Genomic DNA, 23,261 nt, shown 5'->3' on the forward strand with positions numbered 1-23,261 from the left:
AGGCGCACGGCCTTCGCCGGACTGACTTCCTCGCGCACGCAACGCGAGACAGAGAGAAAGAGAGAGAGATAGAGAGAGGGAGAGCGAACGCGCGTCGCGTTCACCAAGGCAGAGCACGTGCACGCCTACGACGGACAACGATAACGACGACAACGAGGGTCGGACGCAGGATTCGGCGAGTGGTCGTTCGCGGCAACCGGGAGCGACGGGCAGGGGCAGTCCGAGTCGAAGCATGTGATCTCCGCGGGGTTCATCGATCATTACGCCGCCGCGTCGCGCCGCGCCGCCCCGACGAAGAGAGGGATCGGAGGGATGTTGCGGCCGCACGTCGGCAGGATTACTTAACGTTCGGCCGACCCCATGCGTGTCCGACGGTACACGTCGATGGCCGCGCGCGCGCGAACCGATGCGAACGACCACGGGACCTACGGGGTTGTCGAACGACGATGAGCGATAACGCCGGCGTGTAGACAGGTGGAGTATCGTTGGCCGCGCGAGAAAGTGTGTAACGCGCGTTGCCGCCGCGAGTCGTGGGAACGCGAACGCGAGCGCGAGGGACAGGTAGGAAGCCGCAGCACAGGTGGCGGTGGTAAGGACGGACAGCGACCAGGGCGAAAGAGAGAGAGAGAGAAAGAGAGAGAGAGGGAGAAAGAAAAAGAGAACGAGAGGGGGGAATCAGAGAGAGAGAGAGAGAGAGAGAGAGAGAGAGAGAGAGAGAGAGAGAAAAAGAAAGAAAGAGGTATAGCGCTCGCTGTGTTGTCCTGAGGGGCGAGACCAGCAAGGACTATGGAAAGGTGTACAATGGAAGGATGTACAACATGTCGGTATAAGTGAATGACACTGAGAGGTAGAAAGAGAAAGAGTGAGAAAGAAAGAGAGAACGAGAGAGAGATAAAAAAGGAAAGAGAAAGAAGCCCCGACAATGAAGGAACACGGCAACAAACAACATCCGGCGGAACCGGCGGCGAAGACGCTCAAGTCGCTGCTGAAGAAGCCGGGCCAGACCAAGGCGAAGTCGCAGAAGCATCGCGTGGTGATCAACGAGAAGCTGAACGAGTTCTTCGCGGCTGACTACATAATACTTATCAAGGAGGAGTGCTGCGCCGATTACGAGGAGGACTGCGACTGCTGCTACCAGGAGCACGAGTTCATGCGGCTCGGCAACTGCAAGGAGTGCCGGGCGGAATTGAACTTACACTTCGGCATCGGCGTCGGTACCGGTACCGGCAACGGCAACGGCAGATACGGCGAGATGGCGAGGAGTGTAGAGCAGACGCTCTGCGAGAACGCCGCGCGGGATCATCGTGGCGGCGGCGGCGGCGGTGGGCCCCGCGGAAAGAGTCAGCAGGGTCGCGAGGACACGCAAACGGAGGAGGACGAGGAGGAGGATGAGGAAGAGGACGAGGAGGAGGTGGACGACGGCGAGGAGGAAGAGGAGGAGGAGGAGGAGGAGCGGGAGGACGAGGAGAATAACGTCGACGGGAAGGTGGAGAAGGTAGCGTCGGCGGCCACGTCGGTAGAAGGGAAGGACGTGAGGGACGAGCGAGGGAACGTGGACGCGGAGGACGCGGCGAAAGGACGTCAGCCGAAGGAGACCGCGAATTCCCAGGAGGAGAGCGGAACCGTGGTTCCGTCGTTGGCGGCGCCGCCGCCGCCGCCGCGGCACGATCAGCAGCAGCAGGAAACGCTCAGCCCGCCGGAGGGTTACAAGGACGTGTGCTCCGACAGCGAGATCGCCAACGAGACGGAGCAGCGTGGCCGCGCGTCGTCCGCGTCGTCGTGCACGGAGTGCAATTACTATCAGCAACAGGCAGCGGGTAAGCTGACTGGTAGCTTTGTTACGTAACGTTTTAATTTAGGTATTTTCTCGATTGATACCTAGACGACGACGCGGAAGACGGGACTTCCGTAACGTCCCCAATGCCGACCCTCTCTTTCCCTCGACTATTATGTGACGTTAAAGTATCTTTTTAGAACGATATTTTTCCCCCGTATTTACGCGTACGCTCACATTAATTCTAATAATAATTTACCTGTCGATTATCGAGACGCGACAAGTTATGATATATTGAAGGGAAAGCCAATTTCTTTATTAGAAGCCGTTATAGTTGGGTAATTGCGGAAATTAGCGGAATTACACTGAATATTATAATATTTGCCGATATGAGAATTTTGAATCTAACGAGGCTTTGGTATATCTATATCTGTATAAATATTCCCCCAGTAGGGAATTAACTTTGCTCAGCGCGGATTCCTTCAGCCCTCGAGATTCTCATTTAAATAATTGAAGATTTAAGTACAATCTCTTCTGTAATTGTATAAGAATATGTTTTAGTAAAAATATAGCATGCTGCTTGGTTAAATCACTTTTAGTTTTTGCAAAATAGCTAAGCTTTATTTATCGCACGACTTTTATTCGTTTGCAAACTTTATCCCTTTTCGTTGTATGAAAAAAAGTAACAATGTTAAAAATAATATGTATGATAAACACACGATACGCGTAAAAGATAACGACTTACAATTAATATTGTATTAAAAATACAGAACGGATAACAAGCTTACTAGATAATTTTAAAGCAGCTTCGAAGAGCCAGACAAATATTCTTCTTGTTAATACAGAAGAGAACAGTTTCGTAATATTCTGTAACGAGCAGTCGCGTAACACAAAAGCTTAACGTAACGTTATAAACCGTAGCGTACACTTGAAACTTCAACATTCAGAAAACTTTTGATGCTTACCACGTTACTGATTAGAAAAGGAAAGAAAGTCTAATGCAGCCCGTTATTATCATCCAGCAACCGTGTAAAATATTCACTTGAATCACAAGAAGCACTCGCAACGTTAATCCTCCCGCGGTACACAATTATAATCATAACGGGCATAAGACTGCACGTTGTTTCTCCTTTTTTTTATCGTATTATTATAAATAATTTTTTCGAAAATTTAGAATTATTTGCTTCTTATTGAAAATTTATGCAGTAATTTTTATTTGCGGAACAGTTCCAGATTTCTATTGATCATATCTGAATTCTTTACGGAGAATTTCCTTTGGAAAAATTTTACTGATCCATTCTTCATCGAATATTGCCAAAATTATCCTTGTAGAATTACGGTAAAATTTCACAGCTTTAAATTTTTCTATGTTCATCATGAATATAATTGCAAATAAAATTTAATACTATTTGCATTTTAAACGCTCGTATCAATTTGTAGTTGCTGTAGTTGCGTACTAATCTATTTTTCGCTATTATTTTTACAATATAATATTTTTCGGAAAATATTTTTCCGTGTAGCTCGATTTAAAAAAAATAGGTATGTTATTTGATAGTATAAGTTAAACAAAAATTGTTTGATAAATCGCAGATTTATTTTTGTCTTTGAAGATCGATTGCCTGAAAAATAACTTTTGTGTAGTTTTCACAAAAATGGCCTACAGCGTGAAATAATTTTTTTGCGATAAGAGAACAGTTTCGAAACGTTATAACGTATTACGCGCGCGCGCGCGTATTGTAATATGAAACAATAATTCAATAATTGGAAACAATATATGCTAATAATAATTCATATATGCTCTGTGCTACACTATAGCACGCATGATGAAAGTAATGATGCTACATATCTGGAGTTGAATCTATCAGCTTTAATGGAAAGGTGCAAATTAGAGGAATTGCATCGTTGCTCAGCTCTTTTCTCACACATAACCGAGGAACAGTCCCACGATATCCCTTCACACAGGATGCGAATATAATAATGGTATTGTTTTTCATGAGTCTAGCCACGGTTGGTAAGCCGTTTAAGAACATAGCTGGATTTTTATGCGCATTCTTTAGAATACCAAGGGAGATTCTCAAAGGGAAATATATATCTGTATCTGTATATGAATATTCAGAATTGTTCTATTTCGATAGTTAAATTGTTCTATTTCGATAGTTATAACGTAATGGCTTCTTATAACGTTCGCTTTTTTTTTAACTATAGTTAAATGGGCAGACACTGTGCCGTAAATATTGTACTTTTCTCAAATTCGATTCTTTGTCAGAACTGAAAAATCCGTAGATTGTGATTGTGCTTTCTAAGGAGAAATAAATCAAGTAATATTTTTAATGTCGATAGAAAAGGGAAGCTCCGATGATCCGATGATATATTAATCGATTAAAAACTACGATCGGATCTACAATCGCGGTCACAAAATACTAATGTATGTAGATACGGAGTATAGGCTTATTCGCGTATCAACGCTCACCGGAAGCGCGGCCTAGCGTAACTCCGGTACTTCCCCGGGAGATACTCGGTAAGAACACTTATATTTCTAACCAAATGATTCGCATTTTACGCCACGAATACCTAAATTTTCCACTAGGCACCGTAAACATTAGACTGGGCACAGGGTGCTTGGGGATTTATACTAAAATATCTTCTGAGTTTACAATGAAAGAATAAAAAACATTCAAAGTACGACTCGAGTATTTTTTAGGGATTACATTTTGCATAAGTCTCATAGTCTGCGCGCACTCTGTGAGTTAAATAAACCTTCCTTTATTAGATTTATTAAAACGCGTCAGACATAAGAGTTCGCTATGTATAAAGAGTCTTCATTGTTGGCGCGTACTTCAGGTTCGCAACAGGTTGCGGTACATATGAATGTGAAAAAAAAAAAAATAAATGCATACTTCTCTAATGTGACATTTTTGAATAAGTCGCGTGTCGCGCCCACGCTTGGATACAAACGTGTGATAAAATTACACGAGGCAAATTATACATAAAACGGACTATTACGTCGATTAAATATATATTTTTTTCCTTAAATTTATGCCGAGGCAAAAGAGATCGTTCTTTCTTTGGCTCTCACGATTTTCGAAAAGTGCGCGAGATCGCGATATAAGATATTCTTCCGCTGCAAACCGTCCGATAAGTCGGAGACAAGCTTCGTTTTCTTGCGACACGGTGAATGATGTGATATGTCGCGAAGCTCAAGCGTTCTATAACAATAGAAAATATACGTCAGCGTTACTATTAATGAACGCCAGACTGCAGAAACTGCAGAAGTTATGCAAGCTGTGAATCGGTCGATACACACGGCGCGACTTTGAAAGTACGTTAAATATATCGATGGCCATCGCTTGATTAGAACAATAACTGTTCTAACAAGGAAACTCGTTCCCTTCGATTTTAATGACATTTAAGCGAGGCGTTTCTTCGAAAATTTCACGATTCCAATCGTCAAACCGCTTTAAAAGAAATTTAAAAAATAAATTTTTTAAAAAATTGTTTCTTTTTCTCATTATAGAAGCACTAGATTTATTTCTTTAATAAATATCACGGTACGCACCAACTTATAGCACCTCGGGAAAAATACTGTTACAATAAAAAATTTTGATATTGATTTAAGCCCATAAAAAATATGCTTAAAATGTTACCTACGTGCTATAATAGTGTTATAAAGCTATCTGCGAAATTCGCTGCACGGGGCAAAAGTGTCGTTATTTTTTTAAAACGGTTATATTACGATCCTGGATGAATAGTATCATAAGTGAATTGGCAAGTGAATCACAGCACCTTTTCGAGAAACAATGTAAGTTTCATAATAACAAAATATAATTGTAATTACGTTAGTTATTTCACAACTTAAAAAAATTATATTAAATTTGTTTTTCTTCTCTCCTAAAAATTGTGAATTTTTGAGTTGTGTATTTTCTCGGGATGCGATATGCGTACCAAAATTAAAAAAAAATTAGATATACAGCCAGGTTTAATTATGAAAAATGCAGTCGGTCTCTAGGATTTTGCGTAATTTCGTATAACGAGAGCAATTAAAACCTGACGAATGTACGGCGTTTACGCAGATTCAATTCGATCGACATTACGTTGTACCAAGCACGCCGAATTTATTTCGACTTGTGGAGCGCGCGAACGTCTTCGGGATGCGTTGCGAGATTATCTAGATTCGCGTATTTCTTCGCGGTAGACTTTTCACTCGAAGCTCAAACGCGAGTGTACGTCGCATCGAGGGAGAAAAATCGAAAAAGAAGGCGCGGCGTTCGAGGAAATTGCCGCCGCACGCGTTTCTCCTCTTGAGAGTTCTTACAATCTTAGTGATCAAGGGAAAGTACGCAATTTCTGGCACACCGCATATATCTCATCCGCGTATCTGCCGGGACGCGTCGTGATACAACACACCTGATAACAGATAAAACTTCCAGCGAGTTCTCAGCGAGATACTACAGTAAAGAAATGGCATTTGTATCGGACGGCACGACTCCGCTTTTCGCGGCCGTTAATATGTCAGATTTAACGGGCGGCGTAAAGAATTCCGCGTGGATCTCGTATTATCCGAAGATCGTCGGTGAGTTTATGAGATAGCGTATCCGTTTCGCGTATCAACTCATTGTTTCCGAAGGCCGCAATAAACGCGGCGCGTTTAATGGACTCATAATAATGCGCATAATTGCGCAAAGGCGTGAGCTAAGACGTATGGGTTCGATCTTGCCTCTTATGTTCCAGAATGCGAGTCGCAAGCGAAGGATCGTGGGAATGAGCAGGATACGCAGGGCAGCAAGGACACGGCGCACGACGGTCAAAGGAATTTGCAGGAAAAACTGGATAAACAGCATCGGGGGTCTCATCCCGGTATATCTTCCTTCATTTCAAATTACTCGAGTATTTTTATCGCAGAAACCTATTTTTAAAAATTGTCCCTCGGGCACAAGAATTTATTTATTTTCTTCGACTGCACCAAACACCGGTCAGTAGCATCGGTTTAATTCATTTAGCGAGCTTCGGAAAATATTGTAAGGCATCGCGTAAACGCGCGCGGAACGCGGATATTTGCTCACGTTTACAACTATGTAATAATTGATGACCATTAATCTCGAAAATGACGCAAATAAAGATGCGAAAGCCGATAAGCTCGCGAGTAAATTAGAGGTACACGTTGCGCGACGTATCTCGTTCTAACGCTCGTAACGCGCAACATACAGTATATATACTTACTCTCCGATATCCGAGATAAAATTTTATACGATGAAATGTTTCCTCGCGCACTAAACGGAAGCGTACGAAATTTAATTGCGTTTCGCAGCGCATTAATTTTTCTCGCTCGACTCAGTATACGGTAACTCTGTTCGTAGATCTGCACCATCGTTATCTCGTGGAAACAATAACGATGACGACTGTCACGGAGCGACGCATCGTGCGGGAAATTAGCGAGGAGGAGCGGAAGGATTGCTTCGGGCGATCCGATGCGGATAAAGATAAAAGCGTTTGCGATGCCCCGAAGGATAACGGTTTTAACCCGGCGCATTGTCCCGGGACCGGCGGCGGCGGCCCGATGTCGATCGCTCACGAGAACGCGCGGTGTAACGACTCGGACGTCACAGAGGATCGCGACGGTAACGCAAACGCCAAAAATTCGACGGGCAACGACAAAAGAGCGGCAACGACGGCGGAAGCGGAACGCATCAGCGATCAAACGACGCCGGGCGAGCAGTCGCGCGAGCAGGACGCGAAAGAGCTGTCCCTCGTTTTCAAGCTTGGCAACGTGTCCCTCGCCAGCAACAGCCTGAAGCCAAATTCCGCGGTGAGACAACTTTTTCCCAACCCGAAGTTTATCTCGCCGCCGCCGGTGCCGGCCAACAAAGCGAGCTCGTCGACCTGCCCGGAACACACTCAGGACGAAGCGCAGAAGTTTTTGATTACCGCGGAGAGTTTGCGGCTGTTCGACGCGGTGAAAAAGTCGACGGTCCCCGGTGGCTCCTACGAGTCGCCGGAGTGCGAGTCCAGCTCGATCAAGAGATCCATCGAGCGGAACACTCTGCGACGGAGTCTGATCGGCAAGTACAACACAATAACGCGAAAGAAGAACCTGCGGCCGAAAAATCTATCGCTCGAGGAGCGGATCAGGCAGCTCACGTGCGTGGATCAGGACGACGAGAACCTGGACACGACCGACAGTTCGGACAACACAAATTCCGCGAGCGACAAATACGGCGCCGGCGGGGATCTCTCGATACGAACGTCGCCGTTGGGCGAGGAACGGCCTATGTGCGAGTCGCTGCCGGCGAGCGTAGCCTCGACGGAAACCACTGCCATGTTAACAATGGTGACGACGAGATCGAACTCCTTGACGGCGGCGGCGACGACAACGACGACGGCGGCGGCGGCAGCGGCAGCGATGGCGACGTCGGCGAGTGCCATAAACACGCACGGACACAATACGATGGGAATGCCGATGTTGGTGACGGACAATCCGCCGAATCAATCCACCTACAGAAAGATCACGGACCTGTTCGCGCATAAGAAAAACATCCAACCGAATCTACCCGATCTCGGGATTGGCCCGGGTGGGAGAAACCTCCTCGCCAAGGAATGTCAGTCCAAAAATTCGCTGACGAAGATGAACTCGGATGTGCGAAGGCAATTGTTGGCGAGTCTGGCACCGCTGTCTTGCGTCACTGTCAACAATTCTGACGCTCAAGACGACTATTACCGAAACAACTCCAGAATGTTAACGTCCTCGAACCGCGAATCGATAAACTACAACTCGGATTCGTCGTACAGCTTAGAAGACATAGAAGCGGCTCTGAATGGCGAGGACAGAAAGTATGCCGGTCAACCGGATGTGACGAGATGTACGCCGATAGGTAGCAGACCCGACATTGGGGATAATACCGCCGACGAGTTGCTCGCGTTCGTCGAGCAGGACAAGTCGAGGATGGAGCGAATAAAACGCCGCTACAACGAGCCGGAGGACCGTTACTCTTTCATTAACGGCTACCATTCCGAGGACAAGGCCGTGAATACGTCGTCTGAGAATTACGACGGCAAGGGTGTTAAGAATCACGACGGCAGGGATGCGCAGGCGGATAACGAGGAGGAAGAAGACGACGACGAGCTCAACGATTACGGGTTCAACCGGCGACCGTCGGTGACGGGTATTAAGCAGCAGTACGAGGCTACCAATGAGGCCATCCATCGGGCGCGGTCTTGCGCCGGTGCGGTCAACAACGACGCGAGATCCGGCTCGATATGGCCGATATATTGCGACGTGAACGGCGACAAGATCGACGCGAAGTCCCTGTTGCCCGCCGACGGGGCGGACGAGGCGATTCCCATACCCGCGGAGGTGTACGGCACGATGGGGAGCTTTGAGCGGGACACAAATACGATCAATCGCATAAACACGATGCAGAAGCAGATCGACGACATATATCAGACAATCGCCGAGAGCACGGCGGTAACGGCGAACATCCAGGGTATCTCCGAGCACGCGACTTATCTGGAAAACGCGATACCGCGGCAGTTCGTCAGAACGCCATCCGTCGACGGCGCCGCGCATTTGTATGCCGAGCACAGAAACGGTCATCATTATTTCCAAGAGCAACAGCAGTTGTCGAGCACGCGCATGCTGCGTATCGCGGGTGGCGGTGGCGGTGGCGGTGGCGGCGGGACCGGCGGCGCCGGCGACGATATCGCGGGTTCGATTTACACCAACACCCTGTCGAAGATGCAGCGTCGCAATCCGCCGGTGACGATCGCAAACTATCACTGCAACGTGTTGCCCGGCGGTGCCGTGCCCGGCGTCAGCACCAAGTGCTACCGCACCATGTACTTCGTGCCGTACAGCGGCACATCGGACCCCACGTACCAGAACCTGCAGCGCATCCTGCCGCCGCACTCCTCCCCGAACTACGCCAGTCACATCGAGCGATACCCGTATCCCCGTCTGAACAAGACCAATCAGCAACAGGCCTTGTACTATAACGCGAATCGTTCCGCCACGTCGCACTCCAATTTAAATACATCGCCACCCATCCCACCCCCGCCGCCGCCTCCACCACCCCTCGCATCTGTCTCCAGCCCGAATTCCATGCAGAGCGCTCAGCAGGCTTTGCACCTACACATACATCCCCATCAGACTGAGGATTTCCGGTCGCCCAACATCGCGTTCTCACCCGTGCCTCACTCGGCGGTGCATCCCATGCAATTTCACCATCACCAGCATCAGCATCAACATCAGCACCAGCATCAGCATCATCACGGCGAGATTGCGTCGTACCGCGTGCCCATGGCGACGCAGCAGTCGCCACCCTCGTACACGGTGATCGCGCCCTCGAGATGCATCCCGGCGAGTAACCAGGACGGCTATCCGCTGTACCCGGCGCATCTGGCACGCGGCGCCGTTACCGCCGGTACCACCGCGGCCGCCGCCGCCGCCGCTGTCGCCGTCGCCGCAGATATGCAAACGCAAACAATCGCCATCGCGGCTGCCTCGTCGTTTTCGTCCTCATCATCCTCGTCGTCTTCCTCGTCCTCGTCGTCCTCGTCGTCGTCCTCGGCGTCAGCATCCGCCCTGTCGTCTTCGTCCTCGTCCACCTCGGCCGCCGCCGCCACCGCTTCCCTAAAATGCACCGGAATCATGACTAACAGCAACAAGAGCTGTGAGCCGTCCTACGGTGGCAACAACGTGCAATCCGCGTCGGGAAACGTCACTCCGCTCGCGTGTCCGGCATCCTCGGCGTCAGCGGCGCCGGCGACGGCCATCGTTGGATCTGCGGCGACGGTGATGCAACTACCGCGCGCCATCAACACGTGCGCGGTGACGGAACGCGGGGTTCCCGAGGGTGCCGCCAGCATGCCCGCCCGGGACTTCTCACAACCGACTCTCGTCCCTGCGAACTCGACGCCGCACGTCCTGTTGATGTCCAACTCTTACGTCGATCCCAATACCAATCTCATGTCTGCTCCGGCCAATGCCTCAAACACGGTGTACTACGCCATGAACGTCTGAAGGGACATGTAGAGACACGTCATGAGGAACAACATAGAGCTGCGAGAAACGTCCGAAAAGCACCTAGACAAACCTTGCATGGGTGTAGAACATCTTTACGATGTCTTGCGGATGTTGCGTTCCCCGGGAAGTAACTCTTTCACTATATGTCTCGAGTGATTTTGACGCGAATCGTAAGTAATTAACAAAGGCACGCGATGGAAAGACTCGCTACTCGCTGTCTTTTCCATCTGTTGATCGTACATATATGACAGAAATTACTCATTTTTGTCATTTATTAAAAAAGTGACATTTCTTGAGAGATGGCAGCTAAACGATTAAAGTGCAATCCTTCTTGAATTCTTTCTCGATTCGATTTCGTCTTTTTTGTTTTTCTATCTTATTTTATCTTATATTTATCTATAGTGTCAGTGTTGCATTTCTTTTCGACGACTGATTTTAGCCGAGAGAATCATATCCAAAGAGCCTGTTTCCTTCGATTGATAGACGTACGAGAAATGCACTTTTAAAGAGGTGACGAGTGACGAGTAACATCTCTCTTCAGACACGCGCGCATTGCGAACTTTTTATTAATATATATAGTATATATATATATATATCATAGCAAGAATAGGGTGAAAACGTATATGTGTACATGTTGTGCTAGATTACACTTACATTAAATACTCTCCGATATTATTTTCGTTACTTGATAACGCACGCGACTATCACGCGATCGTCCGTACGTTTTATCGCGGTATAATAATAAACATTAGTACGAAATATATTATATCACTTTACACGCTCGTTATCATCACAATATTGTAATACTGTACAAACTTTCTATGGCACTGTAGATACCATCACGCGTAGATCTATGGTTCTAGATTTGTTCCTATCTACAGCATTTTGTGGATATCGCGACAAAGATATCGATAGTACTTTGTGTTAGATAATATCATTATATTTATGATCTGGTCGGGATTGTTAATTGTTTTGAGTTTCGAGCGACGAGACTTTGTAAATCGCGGTCATTCCGGTCACGTTAACGTTAAATTGCATTGCGCGGGACGACAAAATGGGGCGAAAAAATTGTCACAATGGGAAAATATGTCGTAAGAATTTCTTTCCGAGTTGAGACCAGGGCTGCCACGTGTATTTGTATTCCACAAAAAGAGAGGAGAAACCGTCATCTTTACTGTGTGTATTTCGTAGTAAGATCGCTTCGATCGTTTTTCTTCTCCCCGAGCGGAGGACGCTGTTCGTGAATTTCACTTATACGCTTCATGCCAAATTAAGACGTATCAATGCCTCTAGTCAGTATAAAATTAGTCTACGATAAGAGATAGACGCCAAACGCCAAAAAAATAGAAAAAGGAGGAAGGATGCGATTTTTACCCTTAGTTAATTTCTTAGCGCGCCGTTTTTTGATTGACGGGCCGCCGGGAGCCTCAGGATCGTGTGACGGGAAAATCCCCCGCGGGCCCGTCAGACGCGCGTTAATCGAAACCAAAATTAACGTAGCGTTTCTGTTTACCGGTGTGTTAGAGAAGCGACGATGTGTTTAACGATAATTAAATTTCTTAATGACGACAAGTATTATGTACGCACAGGGAGTAAGTACAAAATGCTCTGCGATGGTAGAAAACGAGATATTTGTTACGACGCGCTCATCCTTCACTCACATACATTAACACACACATACACACATTACACCCACACGCTGATATATCAGTTTCAATGGGAACTTGTTGAAAGTACAACCATCATTTCATGAATATTGTCTCGTAGTTCGCATTCATAAATCATCTTAAAGCCAATATCAGACTACGGATTGGGATTGAGATTGGATTGAAATTTAATCAATCAGAGCAAAGTTCGCGAAACTTATGATTAGTTTTCTTTGTTCTGATTGATTAAATTTCAATCTCAATCTCAATCTCAATCCCAGTGTGATACGGACTTTACTCTATCGAAGACTCTCGATGGTACGCAGTTCGAATAGACAATATAGGGACACACGAATCTACCCCCCTTTTTTTAGCGTAGTGAGACCCTCCGCCGTTGATCGCTTCACTTTCGAAGCCCGTACCCCTAATACGTACAAGTAACCCCTCTAAGACGAGATCGAAGAATAATCGCACGGCCTATACAGTTTACTCAGCGGAAAACCAAGATAGATACTTATTTATTTTCTTCGTGCCAAATCACATTGCGATGACTCGCGGTGTAGCAAGATACGTGTCGCGACTTATGAGCGATCGAGATACCAAGGGCCAGGTAGATTGACCACGAGATAGATGTTAAACGCGTCTGACAGTCAATTACGGCGAAATCATAATCTTGACGGGACTTCGAAGGGCTGGGAAACCGAATGGAAACGTTTTTTATCACACCAAAAGGATGAGACGGATGCGATTCGATAACAATTTCCATTTAATAGATGTTAATCGATCGTAACGATGCGACAAGCGTTGGAAGGTGTCACTCTTCGATTTGTTATTCTCGCGCGAGAGTGTTAACACATGTATTGTTCAAACGATAACTCTAAATAGTAGGCTACTTATCACAGTGATACGTGAGATAGTAAGAACGGCGTATATCGTGAATATAGAAATTATAGATATTATTATTTATAATACAGTTGATATATATTATATATATTGTATATTATATTATTTATATTTATATATGCGTAGAAGATATAACGATCAGATTTTATTCTGTTATAGCGTTGTAATTCGTGAAATTCAATTGGAAAGTGATATGCGAGATTGATTCGCGATTCTTTGTTGATATAGGGTTTGCATGCATACGGAAAGCTCCCTTTTGTCGAGGAATCCTACGCGTTTCACGAAATTCACGAATATAGAAGATAACTCTGACCTTTTCGCGAGAAAAGGTTGAGTAGATATATGAAGTAAAACTCGGTCTACATCACATTGGCGGTGTATAAATAAATTATGGTAGGTGTATACATTCTGCGTAAAACAAATGTTGCGTGTCGGCAATACAATGTAAATCGTTGTATTGGCTTGACCTGATTACTTAATTAACACGTTACTTTTAGCAATCTTATATCGACGCAAAGTGCGTGCGTCGTGCGACACAGGAATTCCGCTCATTTATCGTACGTCTTATGTCTTACGCCTTATCCCGTGAATTCCAACTCAATTTATGACGTATGAATCACAGGGTATACCTGCGTAGTGTGATTATAATATGTTTTACACATCTATACCAAAGTTACATTATAACGGAAATTTAATTATACCATTGTTAGAAATTTAATTATACCACTGTTACAATTGTTCCGATATCATTCCAGACTCGAAAACGATTTTATCGAGCAAAAATCGTTTTATGATTTTAATTTCTCTCTCTCTCTCTCTCTCTCTCTCTCTCTCTCTCTCTTTTACATCATTACTTTTAGATCTATAGAGACTTTTAATATTTTTATAATTAGAATGTTAATGATCCTGATATTTTTATACCACGCGTTATGATGCTACTTTTAGAGAGTGGTAATCAATATTATAAGTATAGTTGTGCGGAAACAGGTCACGAGTTCTGTTCTGGGGGATAATTTTATAAAGAAAAAGCCTCTGAGAATAGAGAGGCTTCGCAGTATTACTGTGTTAACTTTACAAAATGTGTGGATATTATTGTTGTGATATTGTCACCTCTTCTGCCTCTCGCATCTTATATTTTCCCGCTGCCGCTTTCTATCTTGCTCAATTTTCTTATCAGGGACGTTTCATGAAATTTCCACGAAGGAGATCGGTTCTAACTGGTACAAACGTATCGATCGCGCTCTTAACACGTGTCTTTTATCTTGATTATTGATTCCATGGTGAAAAAAAAAATTGGAACGAACACCTGCGTGAGCCAATTGCGCTAGTATCAGTAATTGAAGTGAATATTTCCCGGGTTACCTTCCGCGTGCTCCAAGTAATTTTTCGAAGTGAATCTTCGCGCGGAAGACCCGAAGGAATATCCTTTGGGACACACCAACTCCATTCACCTCCCACGCCTCGCACATTTAATCTGTCAAATCTTTCGACTGGAAACACATGATCCCTCGGGTGTGACCGAGATATTTCTCCTCGTAAATCTCACTTCTCGTTAATGATCTTGTAACGCCAAAGATTCGCTTGCTGCAAATTTCGTTATCAAACGTAAGAACGTATCTTAAATGTTATTACTTGTTATATAAGAAATACAATATTGGCGAAGTTAATCCCGTTTTAATCGTTGCGAAATTATAATAATTTGTAGACCTTTTACTTGATACTAAAGAGACTCTAAGGAACTTTACTTGTATAAACAATTTTTATTATTTATATATTCTTTGTTGACCTTTGTATATATATATGTGTATGTATACGTGCGTATATCTGACATTTTATCAAGACATAAGATTTACCATAAATGAACGCCTGTCTGCGCATTGTGAAGCATGAGGTATTTTATATATGCGGCGGGATAATACAGGCTCTCTTGAGGCCATCGATTCCTCGTAAAGACAGCTTTATCAAGATTCATTTTCATTATAAACGAATTGTCGCGGGTAGCTCGCGACACAGGGAGTAACTTAACGTACGCGCGCGTAATATTCAACGGGAGTACTTAACGATACGGATTTTCGGTTTCGAGAATGTATCTGCAACAATCGAATGTATATTGCGTGACCCCCCCCCCCTCCCCCCGTTCGAAGGCAAACGCGAGCGTACGCGGAGCGATGTAATAGCGAATCGAGCAGTATTATAAGTCATGTACCATTAAGCTATTCGGATAATCGTTGTACTCCTTATGGAATTAGAGAATTGCACTGTAACGTAGGATGTATGCTTTGTCGAACCCTCGACTATCTCCGTTTTTAAAGTTCCTCGAGTAAGAGTTTGGACACCACTGCATTTAAACAATTTTTGACCGATCATATGTGTCGGGCTAACTACGCGAAGAAATTTATATTTTACTATTACCTTTTACAGATTTATTTATTACAGTAATAATAATATTTATACATATAAGCTATTGAATTAAATTCAATATATAAACTGTATATAGATACTAAACTGATTTAAACTTGTTTTTGAGAAGCGCATGGTTAGTCTGAAAATGACGGATGGTGTCTAAACTTTTGCTTGAGAAACTCGACTCTTCTTTTTTGCGTAAGACGACGCAAAGCATCGCAAATGCGAGACCACGCGATCGTCGAAGTCGAGGGAGTTACAATGGAGTAATTCAGGGAGCGCGTTTCTGCGTCTCCGCAGCGAAAAACGCGGCGCATTTACACTTACAAGATGCGAATTATAGCCCGGAAGGACACGTGGAATTAATCTAGAGAAAAGGGAGAGAACCCCCCCCCTAGCTTATCTTTTTCTTTTACGTCAACCGCTGATCAAACCTCTCGGAGATCTGATCGACTTCTATACGCACGAGACGAAAAAGGCGATTGATGAAAATTAATCGCGTGCCGAGAACGAGAAATTTACCAATCGAGTCGATCAGCTCGCCTTCCGAGAGGCTCGATTATAAATGCGAACGTGCGGAAGAACTCGAATCTGTGAAAAATCGAGGGTTGTTTCCTCAAAAAAATGTATATGTAATCGAAACGTTTATTAACAATTTTTCTTAGCGCACTCACGAAGAGACCATGCACGTCGACACGTATTCATTCACTCATCCACTCTTTAAGCGTAACAGTTAGGTCTTATTAATGTCTTATTACTCTCGTCGATCGATCGATAAAACTCGGTGCGAGATATGCGTATTCGTATTATCACCTCCACCTCACTGTACTCGTGTAAAGGATCCTGTCGATTATTATAGCTCGTAGTCACGGCGATGTTAGTGCACGGCGCGGCTACTTTGTATCGAGTGCTCTTAACGGTCTAATATCGATGGCACTTAACACGTGGGGTCCGATAAGTCCGTCGCGTCACGTGCACTTCGCTGAAAGGGAGAAAAAGTCCCGGGATGGGTGCCCGCGTGCCGACGCGGAGGAATTCGATATCTTTTGCGCGTGGAACGCGGAAGATGAAAAATAACGTGATAAAAACGACGCGGACCGTTAAGGGTTTAGCGTTTTATAAGATAAATGTGTGGACCCCCTCCCCTGCCCCCATTGAAGAATTCCCCCTCCCCACCGGAGGCGAAATTTCTCTCATCGTGTCTTCGATCGCGTCGCTCACCGAGGACGGCACGGTGTTACATGTTGGAGCACACTTCGCGACTCCGTAATATGCGTATACAAGAGAAGCAATAGGACAAGTGCCAAAAAAAACTCGTTTCATCACAGCGACGTCCGGAGCACCGCACCGCTAGCCGTCTGCTGACCGTACATGCATTTTTCTGTAATTAATCTAAAAGAAAGGAAAGGAAAGGAAGGAAAAGCGCGCGAGTACGAGATGACCGATATTGGAATTCGCGGTCGGCTGAAGAAGTAGCGCACGTCGAATTAGAAGTTATACATCGTTTATATCGTGAAATACGATACTGTGTATTTTTTCCCCGCGTGCGAGAGCGGTGCAAATATTGGAAAATTTTTGGCAATCGTACTTTCTATTCTCAAAAAAACACCTCTTATATTCGATAATGCGAAAAGGGAACACAGTCAGGCCGTTCGTGAGATTTGTTGACATAGGACGCTCGAATCATCTCGCTTGTTGAGCAACGTTCGTTAACCCTTTAACGTTGGAATTTTTGAATTTTAGAGGAAATTAGAGGAAACCAAGATTTTTCTTCTTAATGTTTATACTAATATTTATTATTTGTTCAAAAAATTTTATGTTTCGTTTAAGATATATTTATTCTAAAGAAGACGAGTAATCAATAAAATTAAAATTAAAGAGACTTTTAAACGTTAGAGAACAAGTTGAGGGAGTGATATATCATGAGGACGCGTTAAAGGGTTTAGAAACATTTTCTTTTCGTCACTCGATGCATCCTCTTACATTTTCAACGTTCTATCAATGTTCTATCCCGTTTAATTTCCGTCTTTCATTTGCGCGAGCGAAACGTACTTGGAACTTGATGTAAGATTTCTATATTTAGACTGATTAGCTTCCGATATAATCGCAGAAATTTTCAATGTGTGGGCGTATTATTCTGCAATATATTATGTAAAGGGTAAAGGCGTAATGACGTAAACGAAAGACCCGTCGACTAGACGGATATGACGCATAAGAATAAGGTATTTAACTAGAAAGACCGGCATGTTTCGCTACCTATATATCACACAGCAGCCTTTCTAGAAAAGGGATTTCTCGTCGCGGAGGCGAAGAGGCCGCGATTACCCAAAGAGATTGGAGGCGCGAAGCCAAAAGGATGTAAGGACAAAAGTGGGATTATCGATTTGATATTCAAAACCGCGACCGTGTCAAAGTGATAGCATTTTATATAGCATTAGAGGATTTTTATCGCAGATTCTTACATGAGAAATGTTATAATAACGACGGCGACATATAAATTGCATAGGTCACATATAATACATAAATCACACGATTGTTACGTCGACTGGCCAAATATCTTGATGATACACACATACCAAAGAGAACAACAGAGTAGTTACGGAAGTGAATAGAGGCTGAAACACGGGGGGAGAAAGGGGGGATTGTTTCAAAACCTCCGGAATAGTTTAGACTACCGCGTGAACGAATATCCCAAAGCACATTCTAATCGCGAGGGTAAAAAGGAAGATAACGAGGTACGCGATACCGTAAGCAAAATACGGTAAGATATACATGTTTGCGCGAGAGGCAAAGGCAGGAGCAATCGTGAAGCGAGTGATTTTGGTAGCGAGTATACTTCCAATGTGTCAAAGGTTACTCGATTATTTAATCGTAATAAAAGAAAAAATAAAGTAAAAAAGTAACGGAGTAGAGAGACGCCGAAACAATAAGCGTCCGATCGTACCATCAAGTTGTTTAGTCTTCTGCGCCACCCCATTTGTAATCTACGAAGGTAATCACACAAACCGCGCTAAGCCATGAATATTAAGTGGGCGAGCTTAGGAAAAAAAAACCCATATTAGACGGCAGAGTATCTTTATAGCTGGTGTAACTGCGCTAGGAAGAAAAGGAAAACGAGAAAAAAAAGAAAAAAAACAGACGCGTAAAAGACAGTACGGAGTAATAGATTATACGCCGGTGCACGCGAATATAAATGATATTCTTTCATTTAAATTCAGGACACGCCCATGGCAACCAATGAGATACGCAAGGAAAATTTTACATGTATATTAACTCTCAGATGATAATACTAATAATAAAATACTTATATAAGGAAATGTATATATATAAATAAAACTGCAGCTCTATATATATTATATATATACATACATTGTTATACTATTATATACTAGTTGGTTTTCTTTAAACATCCCTTATCTTCAAGATCAATCATCAACATCTCCTCAAAGTAGCTCCTGTACCATTTTAAACATTGAACATTTTATTTCTATTATTTATCTGCCGATCCGGATTGGACGAACGCGAACGAACGCAACCCAGGTAGCAGACAGTCGTCATAATGACGTGATTCTAACGTCATATTATGACGTATGTTACGTCATTTATTCCTAAAGTTTAACGTAAAAATGACGTATTTTTCACGGTCCTAAGTCACATCCCAACGACGTCATTTTCTGACGTTTTATTGACGGCAAAAATAGGTCTAATGTACGACATACCGGTTTCTAGAAATGTTTTTTATGAAATTAAAATTTTAAAATGTCTACTTGATAAACGTTTACAAAAAAATGTTCTTTTTCTTTATTTAAAAAAAAAAAAAAAGCTTTTTTAACTGTTTCGTTACATGCCATGTGCGTATAGCCGCTCTCAAGGCGGTCACCCATCCTAGCACAGTACCGCGTCCGAGTCGCTTGACTTCGATGATCCAGTGGACAGTGACGATCTTCTCACCCTGATGCTTCCTTATTAACTGTACTTGTCAATAACAGGTACATCTTTAAAGTGTTCAAAAATCTTGTAATGATATCTTTTTGATAGTTATAACACTGCATGAAATAGTTGTCATAAAACTATAATTACACACGCAACTAGATCCACTTATACCATAAATTCACCACGTCGTTCATAAAGTTACGAAACACTTTATAAATGTAGGAATATTCCTGTGAAAAATACTGTGAAAAATGTCATTTTTACGTTAAACTTTAGGAATAAATGACGTAACATGCGTCATAAAATGACGTAAGAATCACGTCATTATGACGACTGTCTGCTACCTGGGTAGTCAATTAAACGTCTATATAATGTCATTTTACAAAGTCTTTTTGACGTATTAAAACATGACGTTAAATATACGTCACTTAATCGACGAATGACGTTACTGACCAATTATGACCAAATATTGACGTCAAAATGACGAGTGCTTGCTACCTGGGAAATGAATAACAAACAATGCCGTCAGTACTTGCGATTCGTTGAAGCAAATTGTTCGTTCGCGCTCGTTTGCTTGGTCCGGATTCGACTTGAAAATTTACGAGAGAATTTTGAGAAGTATGAATAAAAAAGAATGTAAGTTCAAAATTATGATTTACAGTCTTGAAACATCCTGTACATGTTGTATAATATATTTATTGAAAATGTTATTTTAAAAGCGTCTGTGTACAACTATAAGAATACAAGATATAATATTAAAAATAGTCGGTATCTTGTGGAGTTTTCGTAACTACTAAAATTTAGATAAATAGCTCATATAATGTATTAATTTAATGTAATATATTGATTTATTATTATCTTGGTTTTTCTTGCAAACTCTACATATGTATACAGGATCTTTCTTAAAGAGTGCCTACTAAATATCGTTTTCTTATCAACATCCCTTATAGAAATTTAATACTGTAAGTGATTTTTTGGCTAGTAATTAATCACTTAAAAACACTATTAAAAGCACTGTTAATAGAAACTAGAAAATTCCAGTTTTTTTTTCCTATAATGCTTAATAAAGCAGTAATTAATGTAATTATATTGTGTAAAGTCAACCAACACCATCTTTTCGACGGGCGTACGACTGGTAATGTGCGCTCACGCATACTGTGATTACTAATTAATGAGCGTTCTTTTAAGAAATAGTAGAAAAACCCTACATCTCTACAGGGAGGACATCGATTTTCATTTAAAACTGCAACTTTATCATTCGAGTTTGATTATTCATACGAGATATAATTATAGGAAAAAATACATAGTTTTATTCACAATATATCATATTATTTCGTCGTAAATGTGCATTCTTACTTATGAAACATCTGTACAATAATAAATCATGAATTTAATGTTACATTTTAAGCTATATATATAATAATTATAATTTTATTTTTAAATATCTATAGTCGGGAATCTTATATCAGTAGTCAATAATATCCGTATTCTTTAATTAATTATTCCCAAGTCCATTTTAATAGTCACGAAAATTCATTCAGTTGTTTTTATAACAATATCTCACCGATGTGTTGCAACGATTACAAATTCAAAAAGATCATGCGGCAAGATATATTAATTACTAATATATTTATTATTATACTACTACGATGATAATAGCGGATAACGATAATTATATCGATCGAGTGTGAAGTAGAAGACCAATAACCATCGCTCGGTAAAACCCCTTACACAATAGCGATAGCGACAGCGACAAAGTTGCCGACAAAGGTACCTTTGTCGGTAACTTTGTCGCTGTCGCTATCGCTATCGCTATCGCCTATTGTGCAAGGGGCTTAATAATCACGACAACTTACTTACCCGCGATAACGTAATCCTCGCCGTCGTAATTATTGATCGCGGCGGCGATAAGATGTCACGACGCGCGGCTCGCGGGACCGGTGCCACCGCCCTTCGTACATGTCGCGCCCAGCGCCCTCGGTAGGCCGGCCCTACGTTGCGGCGCGATCGGAGCAACCGGAGCAACCGGAGCAACGAAGGCGGAGCGCAGCGTAGCGCAACGCGACGTAACATTGCGACGCGACGCGACGCAACGGAACGTAAACGTAACGGCGATGCCCATCCTCGAGCACTACTGCGCATATCGTGTAAATCGTGTCTATTAGGCGGAGAGACTCCAGACATCGGTCGTCCATCGTCTCGCTACTCTCGCTAGTGTACGCGGTCGCGTGTGTGTGTGTGTGTGTGTGTGTACGTGTGCTGAGATATATACATATATCTCCCTCTATGCATACGTGTGTGCGTGTGTGTACGTGATGGTTCTGATTCGGGGCTCTGGTACGCGCTCGATGGTCGAGCATCGTCGCGCACACATCGCCGCACCTACGACGTCGGGCGGCGCCGCGAGATCGGCGAGCGACATCGCCGCCCATTATTAACGACGACGCGATCGTTGCGTTTCCTCCCATCGTCGTCGTCGTCATCTCCGCCGCCTCCGCCTCCGCGAGGAAGGCACGGTAGCGGTCGACGGAAGCGGCCGGCGGACGCTGTCTGACCAGCGGTGTGGTGTCTCAGTGATCAATGAACTCTGGTTGACGCGTGTCGAGGCGTGCTGGCAGCGGAGCGCCCCAGCGACGGCCCGGCGGACGTACGTACAAATAAATCGCCCAGCCAATCTGCCAATCTTACCCTCTTCTCTTTCTCACTCTCTCTTTCTGTCAATTCTGTCTCTCCCTGTCTTCCCGCCGCCGCTTATTCTCACGATAAATATATATTACATTAGGCGTCTGAGTTTCTCGCGGAGCGCGCGCGAAGGGCGTCTCGGAAGCCTCCTTCGCGACGACGTCGACGACGGCGGACCTGTCCGGCTTCCATTTTCGGAATACGCCGCGCCAAGGAACTCGCAATTACGACCACGCACGTATGCGTCGTATACGCGGGGGACGGACGTGCGCGGGCGGCGGTGTGTGTGCGCGCCCATAAACGCGCGCGGGACGAGGGGCAGCGGCAGGGTAACGAAGCGCGGGGAAACGAGCGCGTGCACGCATCGCGAGGCACGCATCCTCCTCTTCTATTCTCTCTCTCTCTCTCGTCTTCGAGCCCTCGCCACGACGTCGCCGTCGGCCGGAGATCGCGAGAAGAGCGTCTCCCGGCCCTTTTGCGTCCCTCTCTCGTGCCCTAATCCCGACTGGCTCGCTCGCTCGGGATCCCCTGTCGGACGATCGTCGTCGTGGTTTAATCGCGCGAGGACGCGACGGGAGAATCTCCCGCGTGATTTACAATATCTCTCGTTGTCGCGCGTTATGTAAACACGGTACCGTCGCTTCGTCGCGAGAGGATCGGGCAGAGCCGACGGCGGGGAACGGATCCGTTTCCGGAGTACGTAATCCCGTCTCCGCGCGTATCTGCGACTCCGCGTGTTCCCTTCCCTCCCCCCCCTCCCGTGTCGTTCAGAATGAATCGATGCGTCGATCTTTTTAAAGAGACGCGCGTAAGTACGGTTGACAGCCGAAAGTGGAGCAGCGCGTCGGGAATAAAGAACGAGAGACGCTCTCTCGCTCTCGTGTGCTCCGCTTCGCGGGACTCG

At 44.4% G+C, this 23,261-nt stretch overlaps 2 protein-coding genes across 3 annotated transcripts in view; both read left to right on the forward strand.

Moving 5' to 3' along the window:
* The first annotated feature begins 689 nt into the window (after window positions 1-689).
* LOC112457505 lies at window positions 690-11,056 on the forward strand. The gene is made up of 3 exons (XM_025020623.1): window positions 690-1,817; window positions 6,503-6,628; window positions 7,129-11,056. The coding sequence occupies exons 1-3, from the start codon at window positions 923-925 to the stop codon at window positions 10,785-10,787; spliced, it is 4,680 nt and encodes a 1,559-aa protein (XP_024876391.1). The 5' UTR covers window positions 690-922; the 3' UTR covers window positions 10,788-11,056.
* Window positions 11,057-21,579: 10,523 nt separating this feature from the next.
* LOC112457504 (FERM, ARHGEF and pleckstrin domain-containing protein 1-like) overlaps window positions 21,580-23,261 on the forward strand; it is a 39,663-nt gene continuing 37,981 nt past the window's right edge. Inside the window, exon 1 of one of the 2 annotated variants that reach the window (XM_025020620.1) lies at window positions 21,580-22,322. The gene's annotated coding sequence lies outside the window, so the exon portion shown is untranslated. The remainder of the gene's footprint in view (window positions 22,323-23,261) is intronic. The other variant, XM_025020622.1, reaches the window with a different exon arrangement.

This window comes from Temnothorax curvispinosus, unplaced genomic scaffold (genome assembly GCF_003070985.1).
Source record: "Temnothorax curvispinosus isolate PA1 unplaced genomic scaffold, ASM307098v1 QBEX01007794.1, whole genome shotgun sequence".
Taxonomy (NCBI): Eukaryota; Metazoa; Arthropoda; class Insecta; order Hymenoptera; family Formicidae; genus Temnothorax; species Temnothorax curvispinosus.

What these genes read in the sequence shown, in the direction of transcription:
- LOC112457505 (XM_025020623.1), top strand. Translation starts at nt 923, where the DNA reads ATGAAGGAACACGGCAACAAACAACATCCGGCGGAACCGGCGGCGAAG. An exon ending in CTATCAGCAACAGGCAGCGG is followed by an intron (nt 1,818 to 6,502) that starts GTAAGCTGACTG and finishes CTTATGTTCCAG; the next exon opens with AATGCGAGTCGCAAGCGAAG. An exon ending in GCATCGGGGGTCTCATCCCG is followed by an intron (nt 6,629 to 7,128) that starts GTATATCTTCCT and finishes CTCTGTTCGTAG; the next exon opens with ATCTGCACCATCGTTATCTC.